This window comes from Dipodomys ordii, unplaced genomic scaffold (assembly GCF_000151885.1).
Source record: "Dipodomys ordii isolate 6190 unplaced genomic scaffold, Dord_2.0 Scaffold42, whole genome shotgun sequence".
NCBI classification, from domain to species: domain Eukaryota; kingdom Metazoa; phylum Chordata; class Mammalia; order Rodentia; family Heteromyidae; genus Dipodomys; species Dipodomys ordii.
Genome location: NW_012267258.1, coordinates 4,100,570 through 4,114,696, shown reverse-complemented (window position 1 = coordinate 4,114,696; position 14,127 = coordinate 4,100,570). Strand labels below are relative to the sequence as shown.

At 48.3% G+C, this 14,127-nt stretch overlaps 1 protein-coding gene across 3 annotated transcripts in view; it reads right to left on the bottom strand.

Moving 5' to 3' along the window:
- The window catches only part of Vdr (vitamin D (1,25- dihydroxyvitamin D3) receptor), a 63,073-nt gene that overhangs the window by 11,502 nt on the left and 37,444 nt on the right, over nucleotides 1-14,127 (bottom strand). For all 3 annotated transcript variants that reach the window (XM_013018846.1, XM_013018845.1, XM_013018848.1), the window contains 4 exons: nucleotides 11,737-11,867; nucleotides 4,668-4,852; nucleotides 4,321-4,432; nucleotides 803-974 (listed from right to left, as the gene is read on the bottom strand). In XM_013018846.1, the coding sequence (XP_012874300.1) occupies nucleotides 803-974; nucleotides 4,321-4,432; nucleotides 4,668-4,852; nucleotides 11,737-11,867 (600 nt within the window). The remainder of the gene's footprint in view (nucleotides 1-802; nucleotides 975-4,320; nucleotides 4,433-4,667; nucleotides 4,853-11,736; nucleotides 11,868-14,127) is intronic.

The window sequence follows — 14,127 nt, the reverse complement described above, 5'->3', positions numbered from 1 at the left end:
GTCAGGGACTGTGCCCAGACCCTGAGTTCATGCCCCAGGACTAGAGGGGTGAAGAAGGGAATGTGGATGAAGGATGGTCAGGCCATATATGCCACTAAGCTTTGCTTCCATCCCTCTTGGGTTTCTGGATTAAAAAATATATATTTTTGTGTGCCAGCCCTGGGACTTGAACTCAGACCTAGATGGTATCCCTTAGCCTTTTTTCACTTAAGACTCTCCACTTAAACTATAGCTCCACTTCTAACTTTTGGTATTTAATTGGAGAATAAGACTTTCCTGTCTGACTGGCTTCAAACCTTGATCCTCAGATTTCAGCCTCTTAAGTAGCCAGGATTACAGGTGTGAGCCACTGGCATCCGGCATTTTTTTTAAAACAAGTCTATATGCCCTGTGCTTTCCTCTATCACTTCTTGAAACTGGGAGTGGGGGAATACTGTCCATTGAATGTGAAGGAATGATGCAAAGATTAGAGTCAAGGAAACAGGAGTGGACAAGGCACTGTCCACTCTAGTGAACTCTAGGCCTGGCTCTGACACCAGAAAGAGGTCCTGGCTGGCTACTAAACCTCATTTCATTATCCAGAAAGTGTGGGACAGAGAGCCCTTCGGGATCAGTTCCCAGAGTAATGCTGGTGGGCTAAATATCCAAAATGCAGACTCCTGGGCTCCACTTCCCCCAGACTCTGACTTAGGAAGTCTAAATCTATGTTTTGGGAACGTGGAGGATTTGTGATCTCCAAGCCTTCTTCTAGCCCAGTCATGGATTCTGACTGCTCCCCCCAGATGTTCCAGAAGTTTCTTACCTGAATCCTGGGATCATCTTGGCAAAGCCAATGACCTTTTGGATACTGTAACTGACCAGATCAGCCAAATGGGGCAACATGGAGAGCTGGGACAGGCCCAGTGTCACCGAGGGGTCATCTGGGTCTTCTTCATTCAAATCCAGGTAGGAGAAGTTGGAGGGCTCCATAATGTCTAGGGAAGAAGACAGGGAGGAGCTATTGAAGGCTGAGACCCTCTTGCCTGCCTCTGAGAGGAACACATGTATCATGGCTGCAGAACCAGTGGTAGCCTTCCTCCAGACTCTTTAGCCCAGGGCCAGGCTTCTTCAGGGTCTCTCTGTATCTCATCTCTTTTCTTTTTCTTTGGTCCAAGGCTGGGATCTGAACTCAGTACCTGATACTTTCACTCATTGGCTAGCACTCTACCAAATGAGCCACACCTCCAATTCCCCCCTCCCTCCTCTCTGTCAGTTGTGGGCCTGAATTCTGGGCCTGGTGGCTGTCCCTGAGCTCTTCAGCTCAAGGCTAGCACTCTACCACTTTAGCCACAGCACCACTTCTGGCTTTTTCTGTTTATGTGGTGCTGAGGAATGAAACCCAGGGCCTCATGCATGTGAGGCAAGCACTGCACCACTGAGCCACCTTCCCAGCTCCCCTGTGTCTCTTCTTTTAGCCTTATGAACTGGTAAAATCCAAGAGGCAAGCTGGGTGCTGGTGGCTCATGCCTGCAATCCTATCTACTCAGGAGGTTGAGATCTGAGGATCACAGTTCAAAGCCAGTCCAGGCAGAAAAGTCTGTGAGACTCTTATCTCCAATTAACCAGCAAAAATCTAGAAGTGAAAGTGTGGATCAAGTGGTAGAAGGCTAACCTTGAACAAAACAAGCCAAGCAAGAGTATGAGACCTTGAGCTCAAACTCCAGTACTGGAAAACACAAAAATTCCAAGAGGCAGAGATACCTGGAAAAACAAGACTTCCTTTAGCAATGGTTTTATAGGCAGACTATGTTCCAAATGATCCCAGCACTTGGGAGGCAGAGGCAGGAGGGTCTTGAGTTCAAGTCCAACCTGGGCTATATAGCAAGAAGACTTTGTCTCAACACTCCTCTCCCAAAACCAATAAAGAATGTGGAAACAAACAACAACAAAAAAAACAACCCATGAGGCTGGGCGCTAGTGGCTCACGCCTGTAAATCCTAGCTACTCAGGAGGCTGAGATTTGAGGATCAGGGTTCAAAGCCAGCCCAGGCAGGAAAGTCTGTGAGACTCTTATATCTAATAAACCACTAGAAAACCGGAAGTGGCGCTGTGGCTCAAGTGGTAGAGTGCTCGCCTTGAGCTGACGAGCACAGGGACAGTGCCCAAGACCAGAGTTCAAACCCCATGACCGACCAAAAAAAAAAATCATGGGGAGAGAGGGGGCTCAATCTTGCTAGTGATCAAAGAACTCCAAAGTAAAACATCTGCACTTTTCAGTTATAATTTAGAAACAAGATTGATGTTGGTATTTATAAAGAGTCAGGGACTCTTTACAATTCTTATGAAATGATGGGGATTATAGAAAATGTACATCTGTGCAGATAATCTAGACAGCTATTTGACAGTAAAGGTCAAAGCCTTCAATGACTGGGCATGGTGGTTCATGCCTGTAGTCCTAGCCCTCAGAAGGTAGAAATAGGAGGATGGAGAGTTTGAGGCTAGCCTGGTGAGTTCAAAGTCAGATTGGGCTACAAAGTGAGATTGTCTCAAAAACAAAAAGAAAGAAAGTAGCTGGGTACTGGTGACTCACACCTGTAATCTTAGCTATTCAGGAGGCTGAGATCCGGGGATTTCAGCTCAATGCCAGGGCCGGCAGGAAAATCTGTGAGATTCTTCCAATTAACCACCAGAAAACCAAAAGTGGAGCTCTGGCTCAAAGTGGTAGAGTGCTAGTCTTGAGCAAAAAAAAGCTCAGAGACAGTGGTCAGGCCTTTAGTTCAAATCCTATGATAAAAAGAAAGAATGAATGAATGAAGGGAAGGGAGAAGGATGAAGGAAGGAAGGGAAAGGAAAGGAAAACAAAGCAAAACCAAGCAAGGACTGGGGCATAGATCAGTAGAGGAGTATTTGTCTAGCATGCATAAGGACCTGAGCTTGATACCAAACACTGAAATAAAAAGCCTATAATTATGTGTTCAATAATCTCACTTCCATAAATTCATTATAAGAAAAAAAATTACTCCACAAGTAATGTGTTCTCTTACCAAAAATCTGGGAAACAGTCTAGATACCCAAGGATAATGAAATTTGATGTGCTAATATGTCCCAAAAATGACACAATCTTTAATAATTATTATTCAAGATCCATACATTGAATGCATAGCATTGAACTCAGGGCCTCATGCTGCCACATGGCTTTTTTTACTCACAGCTGACGTGCTACTCTTTGAGCCATATCTCCACTTCTGGCTTTTTGCTGGTTAATTGGAGAGAAGAATCTCCTTGATAGTCTGCTTGGGCTGGCTTTGAATTTAAATTCTCAGATCTCAGCTTTCTGAGTAGCTAGGATTACAGGTGTGAGCCACCGGTGCCTGGCATTCAGTGCTTCTCTTTAGTACCTGCTCGCTTCCTTTTCCGTCACTTCTGAGGGAGTAGATACTACGTCTGCTCCAACTGCTATCTCTGTCCACTTGGCATGGAGGCCCCTTCAATCTGTTCTCCATTCACACACAGGTGCCTCACCAAGTCTGGAGGGATCCTACCTGAGAGCTTCCCTACCCTCCTATACTCCCTAAGTAGAGAACTCCATTGTGAGAGGTAGATGGAGAAAGGATGGGAGCAGGAGGGAGATGGGGCAGGATGATGGAAAGGAAGTTAAGAAGGAGCCATTAGAAGAAAACTCTCTGGTGAGCTGGAGGTGACAAGTTACCCAGGGCTATGGTGGTCAGTGCTCAGGCCAGGAGACCTACCCCTTGTCTTTCCCATACCAATTTCAACTTTGAAAGGACCCAGAATCAAAACATCATGTAAAGCAGGGTACCTGTAATCCTAGCTACTCAGGAGGCTGAGATCTGGGGATCACAATTTCAAGCCAACCCCAGGCTGGAAGGTCTATGAGACTCTTATCTCCAGTTAACCAACAATAAACTGGAAGTGGAGCTGTGGCTCAAGTGGTAGAGCATTAAGCCCTGAGCACAAGAGCTCAGGGACAGTGCCCAGGCCTGGAGATCAAGCCCCCGGACTAGAACATAGATACACAAAAATCACTTAAAGAAATCAGATCACCACCCACAGAGGAAGCCTTGGCAGATCGTGGCTTAAAGGGTGAATCTGGCCTTAGAAGGTCCACCCTGCACATCTGGCACCCCAAACTTGGCCTCTTCTCAGCACAGGCCCAGACCAAGCCAGCCCTCTTCTGTGAGAGAGGGGCTGCTAGGTGCATACACTGTCTCACCCCGTGTCCAAGTACTGTTCGTGTTGGGGAACTTTATGCCACCTTCTATCCAGGTGGGCAGGTTCCTGGCCCGGCTCAGTTGGGGTGGGGGAGGGAGTCCTGCTTACCTAGAGAGGAGGTGTAGAGATCTACACCAGTAGAGAAGGATGAGTCTTTGGAGAGGCTAGATGTAGACCTTGGAGAATGGCTCCCTTCACTCGTATCCAAACGAACTGGAGGCTGGAAAGGAAAGATGTGGTCTCAGAGGCCTCCATTTTGAGGTCACCTTCCTTGCCTTGGCCCTGACCTCGGACAACAATGGCTTCAAGGAAGGTCCACAGGAGGGGGGAGGCCTCCCTCTCAGACCAGCAACTGTCCATTTCCTGATTTTGTGCCAACAAGATTCCATGGCCAGGCTGCATTCATGTCTGCCCATGAGCTTGGCTCAAAGTCCCTGGCCATCTGGTGGACATACCCGGAACTGGCCGAAGTCGGCATAGCTGGGGTCATAGGTCTTATGGTGGGCTTCCAGCAGAATGGCTATGATATGCTGTTGTTCCTCCGACAGCTTGGGCCGTAGGCTGTCTTTCAAGGCCTCTTCCTCCTTCCGCTTCAGGATCATCTCTCGTTTGCGCTGCACCTCCTCATCTGTCAGGATGACTGTGGGGGGTGGGGAGGGAGGCCAAGAAGGGGGAATTGGAAGAACTGAGCTGTAAAAACCTTCCCTATAAAAACCTTACTCTACTGGCTGTCTCCTCACACTCCCTAGGTACCCTGAGGTTCCAGGAGGCTCCTATGTTCCCCCACTTATTTATTGGTTTGTTGTTGTTTTTCATCCATCCATCCATCCATTTGTGCTAGTATTGGGATTTCAATTTAGGGCCTCAAACTTTTGCTTAAGCTTTTTTTTTTTTTCTGCTCAAGGCTGGAGTTGTACCATTTGACCCACACCTCCACTTCCAGCTTTTTGGTGGTTCATTGGAGATAAGAGACTCATGGACTTTCCTGCCCAGTCTGGCTTTGAACTAGGATCCTCAGATCTCAGCTTCCTGAGTAGCTAGAATTACAGTGGTGAACCACCAGTGCCTGGCAAATAGTGGGTTTCCTATGAAGAAAAGACAGATGTAGAAAAAAGAAAAAAGAGAGTTTGAGAAGCAGGATGGCCTGGCAGGAGGCTTTTTTTTTTTTTTTTTTGCCAGTCCTGGGGCTTGAACTCAAGCGCTGGGTGCTATCTCTGAGCCTCTCTGTGTTCAAAGCTAGCTAGCACTCCACATCCAGTCCTTTCTGAGTAATTTATTGGAGATAAAGAGTTTCATGGACTTTCCTTCCTGGGCTGGCTTTGAGTCACGATCCTCAGATCTCAACCTCCTGAGTAGCTAGGATTACAAGCATGAGCCACCGATGCCCAACTAAGGTCTCCTTCTTGTTCCTTCCCCTATAAAGAATGCATGTATGAGTGTGTCCATGAATGCATATATGTGTAATTGTATGTGTACACATACATTTGTGCATGTGTGCATGCATGTGTAAGTATGGGAGCAATAACATCTATCTCAAAGGACCATCTGCTTTGAGAACTTGATGTACACCTGGCTTAGATCTGTGATCCTCACATTTCAGCCTCCTGTACAGACATGGGCTACTGGTGCCTGGCTCAAGGAAGGTTTTGTGTCCTCTTGGAGTTCCTAGAGTCTAGCATTCCATCACTCTCATCTAGGACCCTTTCTCTGAGTCACTAGTGGCTGATAGACCATGGGAGACCCTCTCCTCCATGCAGGTCTGTGCAGGGGTTCCTGTGGAAGTAGTATCTGCTACAATGTGTTGGAGAGCTGCCTGGAAGGTGGGGTTGGAACCGGGGTGCCTGGCATGACAACTGGGCAAATAGACCTTCTGGCCAGGGCTTGCAGAGCCTGACGGCAGGAGTGGGCACTGGGGCTCTCAGCCTGTACCTACTTGCTCTGTGCTGGAGCTGCCAGGGCATCTGCCCACAGAACTGGGGCGTTTCACAAGGCCATGGAAAAGAACCACAAGTCCAGGTGTCAAGAAAAGCCCATTGGCTCAGGCCTCTCAAGGAAGGTAGGGGGAGGGGGATGAGAGAAGCCAGTAGGGTAGGGGTGAAGGAGAGCCCCTGGTGAGTGAGAATAAACACCCTGAGCCAAGGGCCTAGCAGGGAAGAGCGATTGAGGGCGAAAGATGGAGTGTTCCCTTCCATGACACCCAGTAAGCCCTACCAAGAGGAGGGCCGAGAGGAGGCCACGCCCATGACTGACTCACCTGCTTCAGGAGCTGCCAACCCTCCACCCACAAGAGGGTGTCTGCTCAGACCCTAAGAGGTCACACAGGGTGGGGGAGAAAGGAGCAGAGAACTTCCCAGGGAAAGGCAAGGGTGGAAGGCCCCGGCTGGGGGAAACCAAGCTTAGCTGTCTGGTCTTTCCTGCTCAGTTGAGGAGTGGGCAGAGCTGGTGATGAAAGGTTCTGGAGAAGGCTGGTTCTGCCCATCACACCGTGAGCCTATTTCTGTCAGTCACAATGGCCTGCTTCTGAGCCTTGCTCACGTTGGGAGCCCCCAAAGTAAGCTATGCTATTTTTCTTTTTTCTTTTTGGAGCCGTGGGGGGCCTTGCGGGGAGGGAGTCCTGGAGCTTGAACTCAGGGCCTGGGCACTCTACCACTTGAGCCCCAGCTCCACTTCTGGCTTTTCTGGTGGTTCACTGGAGATACGAGTCTCACAGACTTTCCTGCCTGGGCTGGCTTTGAACTGTGATCCCTAGATCCCAGCCTCCTGAGAACCTAGGATTATAGGGGTGAGCCACTAGTGCCTGGCTCTGTTTTCCTATTTGTATGTTTAAAGTTTCTTGGCTCCTCATTGCTTACTATGCCCAAACCAGAGTGAAGGCTCAAGATTATCCATGGTTTGGCTTCTTCCTAACTCTAGTCTCACTTCTCAGCATCCTTGGGCACAACTTCTTTTCTAGGGATCTGAGCCTTACTGACTTTCTCAAATATCACATTGCCAGCTGTGTGTCCTCTCCCTAACATCTATACCAGTCCTATCCCTTCTTTAGCGGCCAGATGGTCGCCCTCTTTTGCCATAAAGTCATTTTTGGGGTTTTGTTGTTGTTGCTAAATTGGAACTTTTGTTGTTGTTGCTATATTGGAACTTGAACTCAGGGCCTGGGAGCGGTCCCTGAGCTTTGTTGCTCAAGGCTAATGCTTTACCACTTTGAGCCATCACATCACTTCCAGTTTTCTGGTGGTTAATTGGAGATATAGAGGGCCTCCTGCCCAAGCTGGTTTTGAATGTGATCCTCAGATCTCAGCCTCCTGAGTAGCTAGGATTATAGGCATGAGCCACTGGAGCCTGGCTAAGTCTTCCACTCTTTAAGCCTACAGTGAGAACTTAAAAAGATCTCTGCACTACCCCATAAATTACTTAAGGCCAAGGGTCAGGTCATAATTCTTGACCTTTCTCCACAGCCCAGGAGGTTCATGATCACAGAGCTGGCCTTATAGTCTAATACCAAATATCAAGCGTATCAATGCAGATTGTACCTCCAAATGCAAGTCCTTGTCCTTGGCTAATGAAAGGGTATTGAGGAGTGCTCCAGGGTGCTTAAACCCTGCAATGTTGCCCTGAATGGCACACATGCCATGTCAGGCTACTGAGTAACTAAACACATTACCTCTTCCCCCGCCCCCCCCCACCCCGTGCCTGTCCTGGGGCTTGAAATCAATACCTGAGCACTGTCCTTTATCTTTTTTTGCCTAAAGCTAGTGCTCTACCACTTGAACTGCAGCTCCACTTTCAACTTTTTGGTGGTTTATTGAAGACACGAGTCTCACAGACTTTCTTGCTTGGTCTGGCTTCAAACTGTGATCCTCTCAGATCTCAGCCTCCTGAGTAGCTACAATTATAGGTGTGAGCCATCAGAGCCCAGCCTGTGGATACTTTTTGTATACACTGACTCATATATACTTATTCCTTGTTATAAACCCTTAAGGCAAGTGCTCTTATTGACCCTATTTTACAGATGGGGGACCTGAGGTCAGAAAGGCCACATGTCTTGCTCAGAGTCACACAGCTAACATGGTAACTGGTTCAGGCATCAATAGCCACAACCACCATGCTATCTACCTCTGATTATAACAGTTATGGCACTCAGTGGCACAGTGGCCACCAGCCTCAGAGCTGGAACTCACAACATGCTGCAGTGCCTCTGGAGAGTGTGAAGAATGAGAGTAGTAGTAAAGTTTGTCAATAATTGAATTTAAAAAGACAAAGAAAGGGCTTGGAAGGTGGCTCAGTGGTAGAGCGCTTGCCTTGCATGCATGAGGCCCTGGGTTCGATTCCTCAGCAACACATGAGCAAAAAGAAAAAAGCCAGAAGTGGCGCTGAGGCTCAAGTGGCAGAGCACTAGCCTTGAGCTGAAGAGCTGAGGGACAGTGCCCAGGCCCAGAGTTCAGGCCCCACGACCAGACCCCCCCAAAAAAAAGACAAAGAAAGACAAAGAAAGCTGAGTGCCCTCACACCTGTTATCCTAGCTACTCAGGAGGCTGAGATCTGAGGATTACAGCTTGAAGCTAGCCTGGGCAATAAAGAAAGTCTGTGAGACTCTTATCTCCAATTAACTACCAATAAGCCGGAAGTGGAGCTGTAGCTCAAGTTGTAAAAAGCTAAGGGATAGTGCTCAGACACCGAGTTCAAACCCCAGTACTAGCACAAACAAACAAAACCCAGCCAACCACAAAAACAAAGAAGATACCAGGTTCACATCACAGCATCTTTTTACAGTCACTTGCATCAAATAGCCAACACCCCTGTGTGAAGACTGGAATGACGGCAGAGAACCACTGATTCCTTGCTGGGTGCCCAGTCCAGAAACATCCATCAAAGTGATATTGATTAGATATGGACTAAGCCATACATCTCTTACATAGGAAGATGTGACTGTGATTTATCAAATAATGTGCTTAAAGGAGTTATTAATTTCTGCTCCTTAGGAAGCAGACAGACCTCTGTCCATGATGAAATCTGATACCATCAACTTAATTTGTTCCATTACTGGGTTCCCCTTCTGGAACCCAGCTTTTACAAATGATGAGACACTGCTCTCTGTGATAGGCTAGGCCTTAGAGACAGCATACGTGGCTGGGGATCAGCGAGCAGCTATGATCAGTGAGCTCTCAGAATTCTGAGCCAAGGTCTCCAGGCCCAGAGAGCAAGCAAGGCTGAGCAGGATCTATTTGAGGATAGCCTGACTTAGGACAGTGGAAAGAACTGGCCTTGTGGTGGTCTGATATCCCTCTCTCCTCCCTCCCTTTCTCCTTCCCTCCCTCCCTCTCTTCTTTCCCTCCCTCCCTCCCTCCCTTCCTTCCTTCCTTCCTTCCTTCCTTCCTTCCTTCCTTCCTTCCTTCCTTCCTTCCTTCCTTCCTTCCTTCCTTCCTTCCTTCCTTCCTTCCTATTTTCTAGTGCCAGTCCTGGAGTTTAAACTCAGGACCTATGCACTGTCACTGAGCTTTTGTGCTCAGGGCTAGCACTCTACAACTTGAGCCCAGCTACACTTCCAGCTTTTTGGTGGTTAATTGGGGATAAAAGTCTCACAGACTTTCCTGCCCGAGCTGGCTTTAAACACAATCCTCAGATCTCAGCCTCCTGTGTAGCTAGGATTATAGGCAAGAGCCATTGGCACTTGGCTGTTCTGGCATTCCTATTCTAATTGAAACTCAAGGCTTGGTATCTCCTGCACTGGTGACAGGAGAGCAGGCAGGGAGGACAGGGTCACAGAGTTCCATGGAGCCAAGGTACAAAACAAATCTGGAGATGGGCAGTTACTTCTGGCTGAATGTCTCTACCATGTAGTATGGTGCTCCTGGGAAAGAGCCCCTATCCCAAACACAGCACCTAGGCCTCATGTTGCTCCTTTCCATGGATATTGTCATCCTGTGGGGACTCAAAGGGGTCTGGGAGGGACATGAGTAGAATTCTAGTCCCAGCCTATCTCCAACTTGCTCTCTTACCCCAATCTCAGATGATCTGTGTATTCTTTCTATATTCGAGGCTAATAGGGGAAGCTCTGCCTGTTGAGACAGGCCAGGGGCTTCTGAGGCATCAGCAAGGTTGATCCTAACTCCTGGGACGGCACTTTACTATGCCCAGCTGTGTAACTACATCCACCTTCTCCACCACCACCTTCTCCTCTTCCTCCTCCTCCTCCTTCTTCTTTTGGAGGAGGACATCCTGGGACTTGAACTCTGGGCCTGGGCGCTCTCCCTGAGCTTTCTGTGCTCAAGTAACTGTTCTACCACTTGAGCCACAGATCCACTTTGAGCATGAGTCTCACAGAATTTTCTGCCCTGGATGGCTTGGAACTGAGATCCTCAGATCTCAGCCTCCTGAGTAGCCAGGATTACAGGTGTGAGCCACTGGCACCTGGCTCCATGCCATTCTTGGATGGCTGAAGTCTCAGAACCCCAGGCTCCCTGCCCCAAAGAGGACACTGCTTCCCAGAGGTAGGACAGGGGTTACATCATACCTTGTTTGTACCCACCTGAGTACACTCCACACACACATACACACTGCAGGCCCCAGCAAAAATGTGCGTGGAGCCTCATAAGGCGCCAGGCCTCGGGCCTTCTCCAGCATAAACACAGGATTGGGGTGGGGCAGAGACTGGGTGGGAACCACTGGCGTGTCCAGGCCTGCCTGCATGCTCTATGGGGAGGGGGGAGGGGAAGAAGGAGGGGCTGGAAACACCTTCCAAGGCTGCCAGTGTTGGCTGGAGAGACAAGATAAAAGAGTGAAGAGCTTTCATCAAGACTCTGATATGGGGATCCAAGGTGGAGGGCCTCAACTGTGCTGCTGATTCTCAGCTATGGCCATGGGAAACATTTCCTATTCCATAAACCTTGTCCTATGACTTTGCTCCTGCCACATGTGGAATCTATCCTCTGCGTATTTCACCCTCCAATAGTCCCACAGACAGAAGGAGGAGTGCTTAAATCGGAGCCCCTTCTGGAGACCCTGAGGATCATAGCTTGGAAGAATGGACTCTGTCCTAGTGCTGTATGGGGGTCTGAGTGCAAACTCTGAACAGCAGCTGTCGGGGGAGGTAGAGCAGGGTAGGGCAGGGATGGCTGTACAGAGGACTCTCCTGCCCAGGTTGGCCCAGGGCCCTGGCTCCAGCGGCTCCAGCATCTTGTGAATTCAGTGGCTTCCCTGGTTACCAAAGAACAGTACTAACTTCAGAGTCAGATGCAAAGTCCAAGGATTATTGGTAACGTGGGTCAGAATATTCCTGAAGGGCTGGGAATGTGGCTTAGTGGTAGAGTGCTTGCCTAGCATGCATGAAGCCCTGGGTTCCATTCCTCAATACCACAAAAATAGAAAAGGCTGGAAGTGACACTGTGGCTCAAGTGGTGGAGTACTAGCCTTGTGCAAAAGAAGCTCAGGGACAGCACCCAGGCCCTGCGTTCAAGCCTTCCCAGACAAAGCCTCCCCCAAACCCCAGTCCAACCCTGACTCTCACCCACACCCCCAGATACTCACACTCTTTCATCATGCCAATGTCCACACAGCGTTTGAGTCGACAGGCCTGGCAGTGGCGCCGATTGTCTTTGGTGATGCGACAGTCCCCATTGAAGGGACAGGTGAACAGTGCCTTCCGTTTCATGCTACGACTGTAGAGAGAGCACATGTCCTGAACTGGGTCACTGACCTTCTGGATCCTTGGCCTTGACTATGAACAGCTTACCAGGGTGGTAACCATAGTAACCTGTCCATGAGCCCCTTGATCTCTGTTTCTCCCATAGTGGGTGGCAGGCCCAGCCTGACCCTGGATCACCCTGTGAACCCTGTTGCCCTGTACAGGGCTGGGTGCACCTGTGGGTTCCTCCTCAGTTTATTGCTCATTCAAGTTCCATGGCTGCTTTTACATACTTTTACAGTCCTTTCTTCTCCTCCCCTCTTTAAAATTCCACAGGAAATATACCAAGTACATTTTCCTGGTAGAGTTTTCTGAACATACTGAAATGTACAGTATTCTAGAAATGCTTTCAATGAGAGGCAAGAATACTAGTCTCAACTTTCAGTCTTCTAGAGTCCAGAACAATCTGCAACTCAGGGATGGATGGGTACACTGATATGTGGATAAAGGAGAAAATACCCAAGGCCAAACCATAGCTCTAGCTGTCTAGGAAGAGAAGAAGAGAAGAAGCCTGATGAGCCGGTGGGAAACTGAGATCTGGCCTTGACTCCCTTCCCTTCCTTTCCCTCCCCTCCCTTCCCCTTCTCTCCCCTCCTCTTCCTCCTCTTCTTTTTCCTCTTATTTCTCTGTGCTAGGCTTGAACTCAGGGCCTGGCCATTATCCCTGAGCTTCCTTGCTCAAGGGTAGCACTCTATAACTTGAACCACAGTTCCACTTCCAGGTTTTTTGTTGGTTAATTGGATATAAGAGTCTCTGGGAAGCCAGGCGCTGGTAGCTCATGCCTGTAATCCTAGCTACTCAGGAGGCTGAAATCTGAGGATCACCGTTTAAAGCCAGCCAGAGCAAGGAACGTCTGAGAGACTCTTATCTCCAATTAACCACCAGAAAACTGGAAGTGGCGCTGTGGCTCAAGTAGTAGAGTGCTTGCCTTGAGCTGAAGAGCTGAGGGACAGTCCTCAATCCCAGAGTTCAAGCCTCATGACTGACAAAAAAAAAAAGCATCTCATGGATTTTCCTGCCCTGACTGACTTCCAATCAAGATCCTCAGATCTCAGCCTCCTAAATAGCAGAGACTACAGGCGTGAGCCATTAGTGCTTGGCTTTTTTTTTTTTCTTTCCTGAGACAAGATTTCAGTATATAGTCCAACTTGACCTTGACTTTCTGAAAGGTAGCAAAGCAAGAGCTCTGTGAAAACCGAAACCTACAAAAACAGTTCTTAGCTAGGAAGGTAGCACCCCACCCTCTAGTCCACGTATAACTACTTGGTGTGTGTATGTTTGCACATTTGTGTGTGTGCATGGGTGTGCATGTGTATAGTGTAGCATATGCATGCATGTCCCTGCATGTGCAAACTTAAGGACTCACTTGCCTAATTCCATGTTCTTCTTTACTGCCAGCACCCCATGAGAACTTTGGGAGGCTACATGGAGAACATCGCCTTCAAAGTGCCTTTCTGCCAGATTCTCACCATCCCTGCCCTAGAAGTTCCCAGCATTCTTCCAGCTCTAGTTATCTTCCCAAAGGAGCTAACAAGACTTAGCTCAGGAAAGACAGTAGCAGATAACTTTCTCCATGAGGAACAGCATCTTTAGAGCCAAATTCCCCTCTACCTCTTTTCTCCCTGAGTTGAGTGAGAGACCTCATCCTCTCCAGATACAGACACTGGCTATGAATTTTAGTGAAAAGTGACTTGCAGGGCCCTGGTGATTCGTGCCTGGAAATTTAGCTACTTAGGAGACTGAGATCTTAGGATTGTGGTTCAAAAAGCCAAACAAGCAAAGAAATAGACCACCAAAAAGCCAGAAGTGGAGCTGTGGTTCAGTAGTAGAGGGCCAGCATTGAGTGAAAAAAGCTAAGGGACAGTTGCCTGAGTTCAAGCCCTAGTACCCGGCTCATGCCTGTCATCCTAGCTACGCAAGAGACTGAGAGTGATCGTGTTAAGGTTTGAGCTCAATTCCAGCTTAAAAAGTTTAGAATACTCCAACTTAGACATATAGGAAGTATGAATAGGAGGATGATGGACAAAAAGTGATGTCTTTCTGAAAAATAATGAAAATGATAAGGACTGGGGACATGGCTCAAGCAGTAGGGAGTTTGCCTAGCAGGAGCAAGGCTTTGAATTCAAACCTCAGTCTTGCCTTAAAAAACAACAACAACAACAACAAAAAACCAACACCCAAACACTGCTTCTGTTCACTGGAACAATGGGATAAAGGACAATCATACTCTTTAG